Raw genomic sequence first — 18,384 nt, forward strand, 5'->3', positions numbered from 1 at the left:
TCTTCTATATCTAGAAGGAAGAGAATGACAAGATTATAAATAGAGGTATTTACAAACTGGAAAATTACAACTCTGTTCGGAAGTTAGACTGGAATCAGGAAAAAGCTCATTTCTTCCTAAGATCTAAAATACCTTAAAATAATTGTTTTTAATTTAATGGCTAGGTTTTAATGCCAAAGTTACCCTTCCAAAAATACATACAATTAATTACATTTCCTTATAAAAATTTCCTACCTTTTCAATCTTTTCTGTATCAGAAATAAGGGAATCTCCATAAACTTCACTGAGAGTCACTATTAGTTTTTGGCACCGAAAGATTTCCTTTCCTTTCTATTATATTTGTTTCCTGTGGTATTTTATCCATGTTTTCTATGTGGTTACAGAGGGCAGAGGACTGTATTCAGTCTATTACAAACCCAGAATAGAAGTCTTTAACAAAAAATTTCAAAAATGGGCCTGATACTCTAGCATTAATAATAAAAGGGTAAACTAATTCTGTTCACCCAAATCAGTATTTTCTCCTACTTATCCTTTCTACTCTCAAATTCCATTTTCTCTTTTACGAATATCATAACCTTCTTATGTTTCTTCTTTGCCTCTTACTGGAACAACAGAAATTTTTGTCACAGGGTAACTTTTTAAATGCGACTACCTCCACTGCGCTGGTGTATGGGTGTTTTAAAAGGCTACTGTGAAATGCTCCCAGAGTCTGGAGAGAGAACAAGATTGATACAATGGATGAGTTGGTAATCTGCAGCAGTACTTCATAACCACGGCATTAAGAGAAACAGTATGAAAATGAAGTTTAAAAACACTTAATTTTTAATCCCAATTTCCCACTGGGCAGGTGGCCTCAAGTAAGCTATTTAACCTTCTCATGCTCAACTACCTTTATGTTTAAGAAAACAGGACTACCCATCTTCAGGTTATTTTAAGATAACTTAGCAGGCACTCAATAAGTAATAACTATTTTCATCTTAAAGAATGCTTATAAATGTTTTCTAACTGAAATCAGAAAAATCTACTAATTCAACTATTATCCCTAAGAAACTAGAGCTAGAAAGCTATGATCCATTTTCCGCACCAAAATGAGAACTAAGTATTATTTAGTTAAAACTTGGTTTTAATTATTAAAAATGTTGTAATGTGGTACATATTTAGTCCTAGAACATCTACATTCCATTCTTGTGTTTGGAGAATTGCCCTCTGGATGAGTCTTAGTGGGAACCAAAGGCTGCCTTCCAGTAAGTCAGATGTGCTCAGCATCCACTGGTCTACCTCTGCAGGTTCTGCGAGTCAGATGCAACCCTCCCCCACCACCCCATTCACTTCCCACCTCCCCCACAGCACGCTAACTCAGAAGTCAACCATGCAAAGAAATGAGGACTTTATGGAATCCATCCTGGTTAGAGCGGCCCCAGCAACAATCTTCCAATGTCTAACGCCAAGAGATAAACTCTCTGCTTTCAGTGGCACTGTGTTGAAGCACAAGTTACCTATTTGTCACCTCCTGTAAAACATACATGCTCTATCTTCACAATCCAAAGAGAAAGAAAGAAACAAAGACAATGTCTGAGAGTTGGTTTTCTAAGTTCGGAAGATTCACTTTTTCTTCCCAGAAGATTTTATAAACCCAATCTATAGATAAGTTTCTACTATATTACACATTATTCTGTTTAAAACATTAAATACTCAACATTTAGAACACTGGTAAATTTAATTTTAACCACAAAATTTTTCTACCTGGTAAGTACAATTTCTCAATTAAGTCTCCAACCAACAAGCTACCCAGATGCACATAAGGATGGAAATGAGAATGCAAATAATATTTATTTTTCTTATTAAAAAACAAAAGTCAAATGTATATCTTCACAGCTTCATTAAAATTAGTTCCTAATTACTACTCCTAAAGTTTTGTTTCAGGTACAAAGTATATTTAAGTTATAAATACAGAATGATGATGCTGTAAAGAAAAAAAAATTCTCCAAAGGAATAAAAGTTTTCTTGCTGATATTTCAAAATACTGACATACCATATAAGTATAAAAAGTATTAATCTAAGCATATTAATGCCCAACAGATATTATTATTAATATTATTATTTCCACAGTCAATGTGCAATAGGAACATATTCGTAATATATCTGATCCAATTTTACCTAGTCTCAATTTTTAATTTATTTTTAGAGTCAGCATTCAAATAGTAGATATCTATGCTCAATGTCCTTTCAAAAGTTACAACAAATTCAATAGACTAACCCACAACACCAGCTTTGGCAGGGTCAGGGTTGCCTGAAATCAACTAAGAACTTATTTAACAATTGCCTGCATCTGGAACAGTAATAATACAAATATTCTTAAGGATTCTTATCCACAGATTAACCAAAACATTTTGGAAATGTGAAAGCTATCACACAAATGACTGATATTTCTTCAACACTTCTCTAATATATCTCAGAAAACTAATTTTACAAATACTATTTATATTCACCTAAAATTGTTCACCTTCCATAACAACACCCAAATTTCAATTCCCAGTCTTAAAAATGGAGTTACTTTGAACAAAGCAATATGTAGGGATTAGGTGATGGGGTGACTGTCGATATTTTTGCATCCGGAATCAAACAACCTAACCTTAAAAAATTGTACTTTTGAGACAACTGGTGAAATGTGAATGTGGATTGGCAATTTAGATATTATAAAATTTGTTACTTTAGGGAGTATGATAATGGTGTTATAAGACTGGCTAAATTAAATCCTCTTTTTAAAGGGACACATGTAAATATTTAGAAGTAACACAAAAATGTCAGAATTTGAAATACTACACTACAGAAAGCACAGAAGCAATTGTGGCGAAATACTTGTAACTTTTAAATGGAGGAGGAGTCATATTATTCTATTTTTATGTATGTCTATTATTTAACATGTCATATTTGTTATTTATGTTTAAAATTTTTCATTAAAAGAAAGAGAAAATAAAGAACAGAAGAAAGAATAAACAGAATTACCTTTTGCCAGTCATTTCAACAAGACCTTTCTTATTGAGGATGAGCTTGGAATCATTATATCCCCATCCATTCCATTTCAAAATTTCTTGCCTAATAATAAGAAAAAAAAATACATAAATGAGACCTATGCTAAACATCTCAAAACTAAACAGTGCATCACTAACTATTAACTTTCATGATTATTTAAAAGAAAACTGTATCCCACTAATACTATATTTGTTTTAAAAAAATGAATACATACCACAATGTCTATGTATTAATATTCCCAAATATAGAATCACTCTAATGAGCAGCACCTGCTTCACAAAGAGCTATAAACACAAAATTTAATGCAATCAAAGAAATACGGAACAAAGGAAAAGATACACTTAGAGTTAAACACGCTTTATTTTGTACATTACTGAGTTTATATTATAGGGTGGCCTAAACATTTTGTAATTAAAATAAATTTACTTGAATAGGAAACACATTTTTGTATATACTTTAAAAATTATAATTATTAATCTTTTACGATGAAAAAGACAAATTTACAAAGTAGGTTCACTAGTACTGACATTACTAGTAATAGACACTTTTACTACACTGCCTTATAATCTGAGTGCTGGGTCTATAACCATTCTAAATCCTTAAACTTCCACGCAACTACCAATTTCTCCCTTGACCCAGATATTAACATTAACATAACAGTTCGTAATCATACTAGTTTTCAGTATTCCAAAGCAATAGAGTATTTTTTAATTTTATTTATTTATTTTTAGAGGGGGAGGGAAGGAGAGAAACATCAATGTATGGTTGCCTCTCGTGAGCCCCCTGCTGGGAACTGGCCTGCAACCCAGGCATGTGCCCTGACTGGGAATCGAATTGCGATTGTGTGGTTCGCAGGCCCGTGCTCAATCCACTGAGCTACACCAGCCAGGGCAGCAATATGGTATTTTTTAATATCCAAATGCAGTATTTCAGTTTTAAAAATAATGTTCCTCAAAACCAATGGCTCACTCATTCAATCTTGCACATTCTAGAAGAATGGATAGGTCTGAGCCCATGCACAACCCAATAAGCAACCACATTTCAGTGTTGTGTCAGATTTTATTACATGTTTTATTTATTTTTTAAAGACTTTTTACTTATTTATTTTTAGAGCAAGGGAGAGGGAGAGAAACATCAATCAGTTGCCTCTCACATGCACCCAACTGGGAACTTAGCCTGCAACCCAGGCATGTACCCTGACCAGGAACTGAACTGGCAACTCTTCACTTTGCGAGACAATGCCCAACCCACTGAGCCACGCACGATGGCCGAGGCTTATTACATGTTTTACCATGATGCCCTAGTAAATCTGGACTATTGCAATAAAGTCATAGCAGTTTTCAGTCAGAGATCCAAGATGGTGGTGGAGTAGGTGGAAGTTATACTTACTTCCTCCCACAACTAAATTACAGAGCTAATTAAACTAAAATATAGAGCTATCAGCCTGAATAATTAACTGAAGACCAGCAGAACACAAGTCTTATAACCAAGGATTTACAGAAGAAGCCACATCAAAACTGAACACCAACTAGCCTTGCCCTCCCACTGCCAGGGGCCCACCCTTCTGAGCCCGGCTTTTCAGCAGACCCCAGCAGAACACGGGACATACTGAGATGTGCGGCTCTAGGATGAGGGACACTTTGCCCTCAAATGCAGAGCCCTCCCTTCACACAGCCAAATCTTTGTCCATTTGGGCCTGATAAACTCTGTTGGCCTCACCCTAATGACTCCCGCAAACCTTTTCTCAAAACAAGAGTTTACGGGCACCAAGTGGGTGGTAGCTAGACTTGGCCTATTGTAGGACTTTTGCTGAGCGGCCTAAGGCCCAACAATGGCACCGAGTTTCCGGATGACTCACTGAGAACCTACCTTATACAACTCAAGTACTGCCAGAGGCACTATGAGTGAATGAGCCTAACATGCAGCCAAGCAGGCAAAAGCAGGCAGAGGCAGATCTTGGGGTGCTTTGGGCCTTTTGCTAACCTGCCACAGAGCTCAATGTTGGTGTAAGCTGGCTTTGATGTGCTAGCTGGTCTTTGCCACGGATACCCAGGGCCAGGAAAGGCAGCCACAAACTGTAGACCACTTTACAGATCCAAATAGGTTGCCCAAGGCCAGTCACATGCAGCATCTGACATTGACCTGTACCAGAGTCCCACTCAACAGGTCCCAGAAACAACACACCAAGCTACCAACTTCAGACAACATCAGAGCAGGATCCAATTAGCTCCACAAGTGGCACAGGCAAAGGGAGATCTCGGCAGGCACCATACGCTGCTGAGGCGAATTCAGATTTGTGTGGTCAGCACCTGCACAACAGCTCACACGCTGTGGTCAGGGTGGAGCCTCACAGTCAACCAGCCAGAGGGTCAATCCCATGCGTGAACAGGTCACTAGCAATCCTGACTCAATTACAACAGGAGGGCTCACATATCCCACACCAGGGACTGCCGGAGCACCCAACTCAGAGATTATGGAGACTGTTCCACAGGATTTTAGAGGACACTTACTACATAAGGCTACTCTACCCAGATGGAGAACAGAGCAATCTACCTACAAAAACCCAAACATAAAGTAACAGCCAAAATAGGGAGACAAATAAACATGTCCCAAATGAAACAGGAAAAGTCAGACTTCCGGCCAAGATGGGTGTTGGTGGACACACTGTGCCTCCTTGCACAACCAAAATAAGGACAACAACAATTTAAAAACAAAAAACAACCAGTGCCAAGACAAAAGAAATGGCCCAAATGAAAGAACAGATCAAAGCTCCAGAAAAAATACAACTAAATGATGAAGTGATAGCCAACCTATCAGATGTACAGTTCAAAACACTGGTGATCAGGATACTCACAAAATTGGTTGAATCTGGTCTCAGATCAGACGAAAAAATGAAGGCTACACTATGTGAAAACAAAGAAAAATGTACAGGGAACCAATAGTGATGGGAAGGAAACTGGGTCTCAAATCAAGGGAGTGGACCAGAAGGAAGAAAGAAACAACCAAACAGCAAAGAATGAAGAAATAAGAATTCAAAAAAATTAGGAGAAGTTTAGGAACCTCCAACCTTTAAAGGTTCCAACATCCGAATTATAGGGGTATGAGAAGGAGAAGAGGAAGAGCAACAAGTGCAAAACTTATTTGAACAAATAATAAAGGAAAACTTCCAGGAAGTCCAGGAAGCTTACAGAGTCCCAAAGAAGTTGGACCCAAGGAGGAACACACCAAGGCACATCATAATTACATTAGCCAAGATTAAAATGAAGGAGAGAATCCTAGAAGCAGCAAGAGATAAGGGGGCAGTTACCTACAAAGGAGCTCCCATCAGACCGTTAGCTGATTTCTCAAAAGAGACCTTACAGGTAAGAAGGGGCTGGAAAGAAGTATTTGAAGTCATGAAAGGCAAGGACCTACAGCCAAGATTGCTCTATCCAGCAAAGCTTTCATTTAGAATGGAAGGGCAGATAAAGTGCTTCCCAGATAAGGTCAAGTGGAAGGAGTTCATCATCACCAAGCCCTCATTATATGAAATGTTAAAGGGACTTATCTAAGAAAAAGAAGATAAAAAACATGTACAGTAAAATGACAGCAAACTCACAATTATTAACAACCACACCTAAAATAAAAACAAAAAGAAACTAAGCAAACAACTAGAACAGGAATAGAAATCACAAAAATGGAGATCACATGGAGGGTTAGCAACAGTGCACTTGGGGGAGGAGAGAGGGGGGAAAAGGTACAGAGAATAAGTAGCAAAGATGGTAGGTAAAAATAGGGAGAGGGTAACATCAGTATGAGAAATGTAGAAGCTAAAGAACTTATAAGTATGACACATGGACATGAACTAAAGGGGGAGAACAGGGGAGGGAGGCAGGGCGGGTGGAAGGGAGTAAAGGGGGGGAATGGAGTGGGGGGGAATGGGGTGGGGGGAATGGGGTGAGGGGGGAATGGGAGTGGGAGGGAAATAAAGGGAAGAAAATGGTACAACTGTAATAACATAATCAATAATATATATATTTTTAAATTTTTTTTTAAAAAAGAAAGAAACAGGAAAAATCTCCAGACAAAAAGCTAAATGAGATAAAGGCAAGTGATGTACCAGATATAAAGTTCAAGAAAATGGTTATAAGAATGCTGAAAAAATTAGTGAGAACTTCAACAATATGAAAAAGGAGCCCAGTGGGCTCCTGTTGAGCACCAGCCTGTGAACCAAAGGGTGGATTTAGCACCAGTCTGTGAACCAAAGGGTGGATTTAGCACCAGTCTGTGAACCAAAGGGTTGCTCATTCAATTCCCAAACAGGGCACATACTAGGGTTGCATGACAGGCTCCCTGGTGCAGGGCGTGTGAGAGGCAACTACAAAATGCTTCTCTTTCTCTCCTCCTTCCCTTCCCCTCTGTTTAAAAATAAATAAATAAAATCCTTAAAAAAAAGAAAAATGACATAAATACCATTAAAAGAACCAGTCAGAAATGAGAAATACATTATCTGCAAAGAAGAACACACTAGAAGGAAAAAAACAGTAGGTTAAATGAAGCAAAGGATAAAGTCAGTAATTTAGAAGACTACGTAGCAAAAAATCACCCAATCACATTTGCAAAAAGAAAAAAGAATTTTAAAAAGTGAGGACAGTTTAAAGAACCTTTGGGACAACATAAACCATAACAACATCCATATCATAGGGGTACCAGGAGAGAGAGAGAGCAGAGGATTGAGAATCTATTTGAAGAAATAACCAAAAACTTCCGTAACCTGGTGACAAAAAAGGATACCTAAGTCCACGAAGCACAGAGTCCCAAACAAGAGGAACCCAAAGAGGTCCAAACCAAGACACATTATAATTAAAATGGCAAAGATTAAAGGCAAAGAGAGAATCTTAAAAGCCCCAAGACAAAGACAACTGCCTACCAGGAAGTTCCCATAAAATTGTCATCCAATTTCTTAACAGAAACATTTCAAGCCAGAAGAGACAGGCATAAACCATTCAAAGTGATGAAAAGTAAGGACCTACAACTAACACTACTTTACCTACCAAGGCTATTTTTTATCATTGAAAAACAGATAAAGAGCATCCCAGGCAAGAAAAAAGCAAAGGAGATCATTAGCACAAAATGAGAATTACAAGAAATATTAAAGGATCTTCTATAAATAGAAGAAAAGAAAAAAAACAGAGGAACATAATTATAAAGAATAAAATGGCAGTAAATATGTGCCTATCAGTCAGTAATCACTTTAAATGTAAATGGCTTAAATGTTACAATCAAAAGACAAAGAGGAGCTGAATAGATAAGAAAACAAGTCCCACTGTATGTTCTCTACAAGAGATCCAAGTCAGAGAAAGGAAAACACAGACTAAAAGTAAAGGGTGAAAAAGATACTTCATGGATCCCTGACCACTATGGCTCAGTTGGCTGAGTGTCATCCTGTAAAATGAAAGGTCGTGGGTTCAACTCCCAGTCAGGATACATGCCTGGGTTGCAGGTTTTTCACCAATCAGAGTAGGTACAAGAGGCAACCAATTGGTGTTTTGCTCTCACATCAGTGTTTCTCTCTCCCTGTCTTTCACTCTGCCTTCCCCACTCTCTAAAAATAATAAAATCTTTTTTTAAAGGAAGATATTTCATGCAAATGGAAAGAAAAATAAGCTAGGTTAGCAATACTTACATCTAACAAAACAGACTTCAAAACAATGTCTATAGTAAGAGAAAAAGAAGGACGCTACAAAATGATAAAGGGAACAATCCAACAAAAGAAATATAGCCCTTGTAAATATTTATGTACCCAAAATTGGAGCACCTAAATATGTAAAGCAAATCTTAATGGGGAAAGACTAACAATAATACAGTCAAAGTAAGGGACTTTAACACTTCATTGACATCAATGGTGACATTCTAGACAGAAAATCAACAAGGAAACAGCAGCCTTAAGTGACACGCTAGATCAGATGAATTTCACTGGTATTTTCAGAGAGCATTTTGCACCAAAGCAGCAGAATATACATTCTTTTGAAGTGCTCATGGAACATTTTCTAGCACATGCTACATGACAGGAAAAAAATACAAGTTTCAATAAATTTAAGAAGATTGAAACCACTCATTCATCTCTAACTATAATGATATAAAACTAGGAACAACCGCAAGGGAAAAAAAAAAACAGAAAAGCACACAAAAACATGAAAGCTATTTTACTAAACTATGAATGAGTGAACAATGAAATCAAGAAAAAATCAAGACTCCTTGAAACATGAAATAAGAATACAACAACCCCAAATCTATGGGACACAACAAAAGCAGTCTTAAGAGGGAAATTAATAGCATTATAGGCTTACTGCAAGAAACAAGAAAAATTACAAATAAACAACCTAACGTTACACTTAAAGGAACTAGAAAAAAACAACACAGCCCAAAGTGAGCAGAATGAGGAAACTATAAAGATCAGAGCAGAAACAAAATAGTCTAAAAAATAAAATACAAAAGATCAATAAAACCAAGAGTGGTTCTCTGAAAAGATAAACAAGATTGACAAATCTTTAACCAGACTCATCAAGGAAAAAAGAGAGGACCCAAATAATCAAAATCAGAAATGAAAGAGTTGAAATTACAACTGACACCAGAGAAATACAAAAGGTTGTAAGAAAAGTTATGAACTATACACCAACAAATTGGATAATCTGGAAAAAATGGGTAAATTCCTAAAAATATACAATCTCCCAAAACAAAATCAGCAAAAATCAGAGAATCTATGTAGACCAATTACAATTAATGAAGTTAAAGAAGTAATCAAAACACTTATAGCAAACAAAGTTCCAAACAAAGTTCTGGACCAGATGTGTTCACAGATGAGTTTTACCAAAGATTCAAAGAAAACTAGCATCTATCCTTCTCAAACTAATCTAAAAAGTTCAAGTAGGAGGTTTCCTAAGCTCATTTTACATGTCCAGTATCATCCTATTTCTGAAACTGGATAAAGACACTCCAAAGAAATAAAATTATACACCAATATCCCTGATGAAGATAGATGCTAAAATCCTCAACAAAATCTTAGCAAACCAGATCCAGCAATACATTTTTAAAAATCATACAGTATAATCAAGTGGGGATTATTACACAAATGCAAGGTTGGTACAATATCCTTAAAACAATTACCGTGATACACCACATAAACAAAATGAAAGGTAAAAATTATATGATTATATCAATAGATGCAGAAAAGATTCCAATATCATCCATATATGATAAAAACTCAGTAAACTGGGAATAGAAGTATCATACTTCAACATAATAAAGGCTGTATACGACAAACCCACAGCTTGTATCATACTTCACAGGAAAAAACTAAAATTATTTTTCTTAATATTAGGAACAAGACAAGGAGTCTACTTTTAACTCTCTCATTCAACATAGTACTGCACGTCCTTCCCAGCCACAGCAATCAGACAAGTAAAAGAAAGAAAAATCATCCAAATCGGAAAGGAAGAGGTAAAACTGCCATTATTTGCAGATAATATGATACTATTCATAGAGAACCATAAAGATTCTACCAAAAAATTACCAGAACCAATTAAATGAATTCAGTAAAGTAGCAGGATACAAAATAAATATCCAGAAATCAGCTGAATTTTTATATACCAATAAACTATCAGAAAGGAAAACTAAAAAAAAAATCCATTTATTGCACAATGGCATCAAAAAGAACTAAAGAATAAATTTTTAAAAGGATGTAAAAAAACCTGTACTTGGAAAATCATCAGACATTGAAGAAAGAAACTGAAGAAGATATATATGTATATAAATTAGTGGAAGCACATATCATGTCATGGGTAAAAAGAATTAACATCATTAAAATGTCCATACTACCCAAAACAATCTAAGAATTCAACACAAATTCTATCAAGAAACCAACAGCATATTGCACAGAACTATCCACAGAACAAATACTCCAAAAATGTATATGGAACCACAAAAGACCCCAAATAACCACAGCAATCTTGAGAAAGAAGAACAAAGTTGGGGGAATTACACTATGTGATACCAAACTATACTACAAAACTAGAATATTCAAAACAGTGTGGTACCGGCATAAAAACAGACACATAGATCAATGGAACAATACAGAGAGCTCCAAAATAAACCCACACCTATATAATCAACTAATATTTGACAATGAAGTAAAAAACATACAATGGGTATAGACAGTCTATTCAGTAAATGGTGCTGCAAAAATTGGACAGATATGAGCAAAAAAGTGAAACAAAAACCACCTTCTTACAAAATTCACAAGAATAAACTCAAAGTGCATTAAAGAAAAATATAACACTCAAAACTAAAAAAATTCCTAGAAGAATACAGAGACAGTAAAGTCTCTGACATTTCTCTTAGCAGTATTTTTAAAATATTTTATTGATTATGCCATTACAGTTGTCCTATTCCCCCCCTTCATTCCTCTCCACCCTGCACACCCCCTCCCCCACCATTCCCCCCTTTTAGTTTATGTCCACATGTCTCAAGTTCTTTAGATTCTATATTTCCCTTACTATTCTTGTGCTCCCCCTTATCTATTTTCTACCTACCATCTACGCTACTTAGTCTCTGTACCTTCTCCCCCCTTTTCCTCCTCCCACTCCCATGTTGCTAACCCTCCATGTGATCATCATTTCTATGGTTCCACTCCTGATCTAGCTGTCCTCTTGGTTTGCTTTTGTTTTAGGTGTGGTTGTTAATAACTGTGAGTTTGCTGTCCTTTCACTGTTAATATTTTTTATCTTCTTTTTCTTAGATAAGTCCCTTTAACATTTCATACAATAAGGGCTTGGTGATGATGAACTTCTTGAATTTGATCTTATCTGAGAAGCACTTTATCTGTCCTTCCATTCTAAATGAAAGTTTTGCTGGATAGAGCAGTCTTGGATGTAGGTCTTTGGATTTCATGACTTGGAATACTTCTTTCCAGCCCCTTCTTGCCTGTAAGTTCTCTTTTGAGAAATCAGCTGACAGTCTGATGGGAACTCCTTTGTAGGTGACTGTCCCCTTATCTCTTGCTGCTTCTAGGATTCTCTCCTTCATTTTAATCTTGGCTAATGTAATTATGATGTGCCTTGATATGTTCCTTCTTGGGTCCAACTTCTTTGGGACTCTCTGAGCTTCCTGGACTTCCTGGAAGTCTATTGCCTTTGCCAGATTGGGGAAGACCCCCAGGTAACCACAATGATTTAAAGGAACTCTTTTTTCATCACATCAGTATTTTTCAAAGCACTATTACATGTCATTATTACAGCTGTTCTTCTGCACTTCACCTAAAGGAAGCCATTTAAACATCAAGGAATATGGCTGTGGCGGTAAGCCCAGTGCCCTATTCTTGCTTTATCTACAGTATAATAAATTCTGTCAAAATAATGATCCCAAAGTACTGCAAGCACTCAAATGAAGAATGATAAAAAGAATCACAAACTTTCCATAAAATTCAAATAAAAGGATTCAATTCTAAACTAGTCCCAGATATCCATTCACCAGGCTGATCCCTCAAACTTTTCAATTCTTAGAGCTTACTAACCCAAATTAGGAGAAGTCTTCAAAAATCAAGACTTCTCCTCCCGGCAAAAAAAAAAAAAAAAAATTGGCTTGATTTCACTACATGAAAAAAAATTAAATACATTTACACACCTGAACACAGTACCAAATGGTAAAAAAACACGTATTATATTAGGTAGCATAACAAAAGGAAATGGAGAAATACAATAGCACCACATACACACAAGGTGGCAGTATTCTCCCATAATACATGTATTTAGTATTCTGCATTTCCCAAGTCTGTCATTTGCACAATTTTTACCTGAAATATTTAGATGTAGCATTACTATTATAAAAACCAAAAAGTTTCTTTTTTATTCTTAAAATGGGAAATTTTCACTTTTAAGTATATACACAATAAATAATGAAGTTATTATTCCTCTAGTAATAATTACAAGCATCTTGATAAAAAAAAGTTTGATGTCTATCATTACTATTTCTTTTTTTAAAGATTTTATTTATTTATTTTTAGAGAGAGGGGAAGGGAGGAAGAAAGAGGGAGAAAAACATCAATGTGCGAGAGATACATCAATTCATTGCCTCTCACTTGCCCCCAACTAGGGACCTGGCCAGCAACCCAGGCATGCTGCCCTGACTGGGAATCTAACCAGTGACCTTTTGGTTCACAGGCTGGCAGTCAATTCACTGAGCCACACCAGCCAGGACTAGCATTACTATTTCTTCTTTTTTTCTTTAATTGTATTTATTTATCTTAGAGGGGGAGGGAAGGAGAGAGAGAGAGAGAAATATCAATGTATGGTTGCCTCTCATTCGTCCCCTGCCAGGAACTGGGAAGCAGGAACTGGCCTGCAACCCAGGCATGTGCCCTGACTGGGAATCGAATCGCGATCCAATCGGTTGGTTCGCAGGCCTGCGTTCAATCCACTGAGCTACACCAGCCAGGGCTAGCATTACTATTTCTAATCATGATATTTTTCATGAAAAAATATGCTTTAACATACTTTCATTTTGGGTTAGCAATAAAAAACAGTTCAACTAGCTAACAGCTTAAAAAAAAAAAAGAAAATTTTCCCAATGCAATTCCAACAATCGAAGTTCTAATAAAAACCACTTTACTACTCAGTTGAGATGAAAACCAAATTTTCACTTACCTTTTTCAATTTAAACAGTAAGATCATACAATCTCAGAGCTTTAGAAAAATTAAAACTGAAGTATAAAACTTAAGCATCCACGGCTGAATTTCTAACTAGTCATGCTCAGTATTAGTTAAATTCCAGTTAATTCCATAAGTACTCCAATATATGTGTTAAAAAATGTTTTAAATCTGTCAAGGATTTTTTGTGCTAATTAAAATCCACATTATGTGGTCTTGTGCTTAATTATTTCAGGATCCACATAACCTCCTGGCTGATGTGGCTCAGTGGACTGAGTGCTGGCCTGGGAACCAGAGTCACTAGGTTTGATTCCCAGTCAGGGCACAAGCCTGGATTGCCGATCAGGTCCCCATTAAGGGGCACTTGAGAGGCAACCGCACATTACTATTTCTCTCCCCCTCTTTCTCCCTCCCTTACCCTCTATCTAAAAATAAATAAGTAAATAAATCTTTCAAATAAAGATCCAGATAACCTAAAACAAGGCATAAAGTGAAGTAAAAAATAAGTGATGAGAAATATACCAAGATAAACATTTATTTCCAAAATGATCTGCTACAAAAAAAATTCCTGTAAATAAAATATTTCTACAGGCTTCTTATATTTTTATACAGGCTTCTTCTACTTCTACAGGCTTCTTATATTCTTAAAAGAATAAAGCTGAGTTCTCCTTAGAAACATAAAGTTTCAATGAGGGGAGAAACTGTAAATTACTGTTTAAGTCTAAATTTAATTTAAAATAAATTTAAAACCCTGTTTATATCTAGAGTATAGATCCTACACAATTATTTCTAAAAATTCAAGAGCAAAATCCCTATAGAAGTAATTACAATGCTTATTGCCTCAGTCTGACAGTGCAACTAATTCCCTTTCAAATAGTTTAGTTAATCTAAATGGCTTTCTTATAAGTACAATAATTTATAAAGCCCCGTTATAACAAAGACCAGAAAAAAATCAAATAGAAGACATGGACAGATTATTATGTCATAATTAACACTGCTGCAAATCTCTCAGTTCTGAGATTGTTAAAACATCTGACTTAGAAAATAGATAAATGCCATCAAGCTTTGATAGCTTGACACCATTAATCACCTGATTCATAGAACATTTCCTCTTGCCCTGATTAAAACTCACCAAGCTACCTCTTCTAATTATACTTTACTTCCTGCAGTGAAAAAATGGCCAACTGAAATGGCCAGGAGGCTTGACAATTTTATTTTCTCATCATGAATTAGTCTAGTGGCATTCTAATTAACTGTCACCAGTGAGGGTAGTTAACATGAGTCACGCTACCTAAAAATAACTGACTCTGGACCCTTACAAGATCAAGTTTCTAGACAGGTCGACAAGGTAATATCCCTGCCCTCCAGACAGTAAGACTTCTTGCAAAACCTGGACATTATCACGCAACACTTTGAACTCACATGCTTTTTAATCTTCCCTCAATATCTCCATTGTAAGTTTTAAAACCTAGTTGCTATAATAAAAATTTGACCCTCCTGTGTAAGAAATTCTTAATCAACTTTCTAATTTTTCCAGTGTTATAGTATAAAATGGATTAAATATAATGTTTAAGACACAGAACGTTGTTAGCAAGATGGAGAAAAGGAAACCACATGCATTTCTAGTAAGCCACTCCACAGAACAATCCTGTGCTAAATTTTCACAGGTAACGCCATTTCTATACAGCTATACAGCTACATTTGGGAAAATACCCGGCTATACAGCTCTACGTATATTTGGGGAAAACTCACACACCATTCGTAAGCGAACACGTTTGATATATTCTCTGGAGCACTGTTGGTAAGAGTAGATGGAGGCATCGCTAGAGGAATGAATGAGCGGTAAGTGAATTCCATGAAACCCTATGCAGCAACCAGAAGCACTGAGGTAGACATACATCAGAAACATGAAGAGATTTCTTGAACGGTAGTGAATACAAAAGGAAAAACAAAAAGATCTACAGTATAAGACCATTTAAGCAAATTAAAAATATACACACTACGTAACACTGAATATTTTACAAAACATACATTCAAGAACATTCATGGGTGCCCATGGGAGGGGCAAATGGAATGATAAGGAATCAGAGATCATTGACAAATGCCATGAACTAAATAAGCATGATTACTGCAACTCTAAACCCGAAGCAAATATGCTGCTGAGCCCTCCAATCTCAGTGCAATTTCTCTGTCCCAAGAAAACAATTCTTTCTTTCACATATATACAGAAATTCCATTATGGTCTGTTATAAAACCAATTGTTGGGCTGTGTAGCAATCTCAACAACTTTTTGGTTTTGTTTTTTTAAATAGAATCCCATTAAGAAAGAGTCCATTTTGTCTGGGTTTGTGTGCCTCAGTTGGTTGGAGCATTATCCTGTAAACCAAAAGGTTGTGGGATCGATTCCCAGTCAGAGCACATGCTTAGGTTATGGGTTCCGTATTTGTTTGGGGCACATACCAGAGGCAGCCAAGCAATGATTCTCTCTCACTTTGATGTGTCTCTCCATCTCTATCTCCCTCTCTTCCCCTCCCTCTGAAATGAATAAGCATGTCCTCAGGTGAGGATTTTAAAAAAAAGTCAACTTCAACACGCAGCAAATCAAATATACATTTAACTTCAAAAATGCTTTTTATAGTTTGAAAGAAACTTTTTAAAACCTGAATTCAAGGGTCAAAAATTGTTTCTACAAGGTCCAATTCCTGTAACACTTGCTATGAATTAATGAATGGGAGGAAAAGGAACATTCAGGTAAGGGGTAGGGGTGAATTTTATAGACAAAGAGATAAGGCAGGACTGTGGCAAACAAGGTAAGCACAGCCTTATCCCTTGGCAGAATAATCAGGCATTCTCTTCTCACCGCAGGTTCCTGGGGTACCTTCCCTTTCCCCCAAACTTCTTTTACTCCCTATCAAATTCTACCAATTAGAAATTCATTAGTGTTCAAATAATCTCTTTGAAAACAGAAATACAGTAGTCCCCAGGATTCACAATTTTGCTTTCCACGGTGTCAGTTACCCATGGTCAACTGTGGTACAAAAACAATCAAATGGAGAATTCCAAGAATAAATAAGTTTTAAACTGTGCATCATTCTGAGTAGCATGACGAGACCTCCTGAGGGGCACAACCTCTGACACAGTGTCAGCTGATCTACAAATTCTTCTCCACAGTGGGCTTACCTGGTTTTAATTGTTGACAATTTGATGAGGAAAACAGTACATATTATGAGTATTTTATTAGCATTTTAAAAATTACTAGTGATGTTCATATGTTTTCTTGCTTATTGTTCATTTCAAATACATCTTTTGGGGTTGCATTAGTCCATTTTCTTTCCTTTTTGGTATAAAATTTATTTACTCTTATTAACTTGAAAAATCACAATTTACAGTAGCCCCCATGTATCTGCAGTTTTGCTTTCCAGTTTTAGTTACCTGTGGTTTCAGTTACCATTAGTCTATTGTGATCTGAAAATAGTAAATAAAAAAATCCAGAAATAAACAATTCCTAAGTTCTGAATAGCAGGCCACTCTGAATAGCATGATGAAATTTGCCACCCTGTTCCCTCCTGCCTGGGATGTGACTCATCTCTTGTCCCGCATCACCATGCTATACATGCCACCCAGCCGTCAGTCACTTAGTAACATCTAGGTTACCAGATCGACTCTCCCATTATTGCAGGGCTTCTGTTCACATAACCCTTATAGTAGCCTAACGCTACGTCACAATGCCTACGTCATTCACCTCACTTCATCTCATCACGCAGGCTCTGTATCATCTCACATCATCACAAGAAAAAGGGTGAGTGCAGTACAATAAGAGAGAGAGACCACAGTCACATAACTTTTATTACACTATATGGTTGTAATTGTTATATTTTATTATTAGTTATTGTTGTTAATCTCTTATTGTGCCTAATTTACAAATTAAACTTTAGCATGGGTGTGTATGTACAGGAAAAATATATATACTGTACATAAGGTTTGGTACTATCCAAGGTCTCAGGTACCCACTGGGGGGGTCTAAGAACGTATCCTACCTGGATAAGGGGGCACCTACTGAACAGACTACTGGTCATTTACTCTTGTAGTAGTATATATTCCTAATATTTTGTGCTAAAGCAGGCATGTAGACACATACACATCCATACAAGTTTGGTACCTGTCACTCTGGAGCCCTGGAAAAGTACAACCATACTATTGGTTAGCCCATGTATTGGGCTACATAAATGAGGATAACAACTCAAATCAGTACCTTGAAGTTGTCTTAGCAAAAGACAACAAAAAAGGATGTATGCTTCCCTTGGCCACATGTGTTCCCTAGACTATACTTTAAATGTCATGATTTGTTCCCTCCACTGTCCACCTGTGGCAATTCAAGCAACCAATTCCAAACTTTCTACCTGTGGTGATTTAAGCAACTAATTCCAAACTTTCTCTACCACCAAATGGGAAAAAGCCAATCCATTTTCACTGCTCCCTCCCTGCTTGCTAGTAATTGGGAGAAAAATTGTATAACAAGCTTATTACACTGGCCAGCCTGTAAGTGGCCAAAGGTCATTTCTGCTACAGCCTCACGTTACTGTAAAAACTAAACAAAACTAAGAAAACATGAATGTCTCCAAAAGTGCCTGTCGTTTTAACACAGAAACCAGGCCTCTGAGCTCTCTTT

General features: G+C 36.5%; 1 protein-coding gene across 2 annotated transcripts in view; it reads right to left on the reverse strand.

The window, feature by feature from the left end:
• Positions 1 to 18,384, reverse strand: part of AGPS (alkylglycerone phosphate synthase) — a 144,828-nt gene that overhangs the window by 101,576 nt on the left and 24,868 nt on the right. The window contains exon 2 of one of the 2 annotated variants that reach the window (XM_037044383.1): positions 3,007 to 3,096. The exons of the other annotated variant lie outside the window; for it this stretch is intronic. Within the exon in view, the coding sequence (XP_036900278.1) occupies positions 3,007 to 3,096 (90 nt within the window). The remainder of the gene's footprint in view (positions 1 to 3,006; positions 3,097 to 18,384) is intronic. 2 annotated transcript variants of the gene reach the window in all.

The sequence above is a fragment of the Sturnira hondurensis genome, unplaced genomic scaffold, assembly GCF_014824575.4.
Source record: "Sturnira hondurensis isolate 20B ecotype Veracruz unplaced genomic scaffold, ASM1482457v3 Scaffold0004136, whole genome shotgun sequence".
NCBI classification, from domain to species: Eukaryota; Metazoa; Chordata; class Mammalia; order Chiroptera; family Phyllostomidae; genus Sturnira; species Sturnira hondurensis.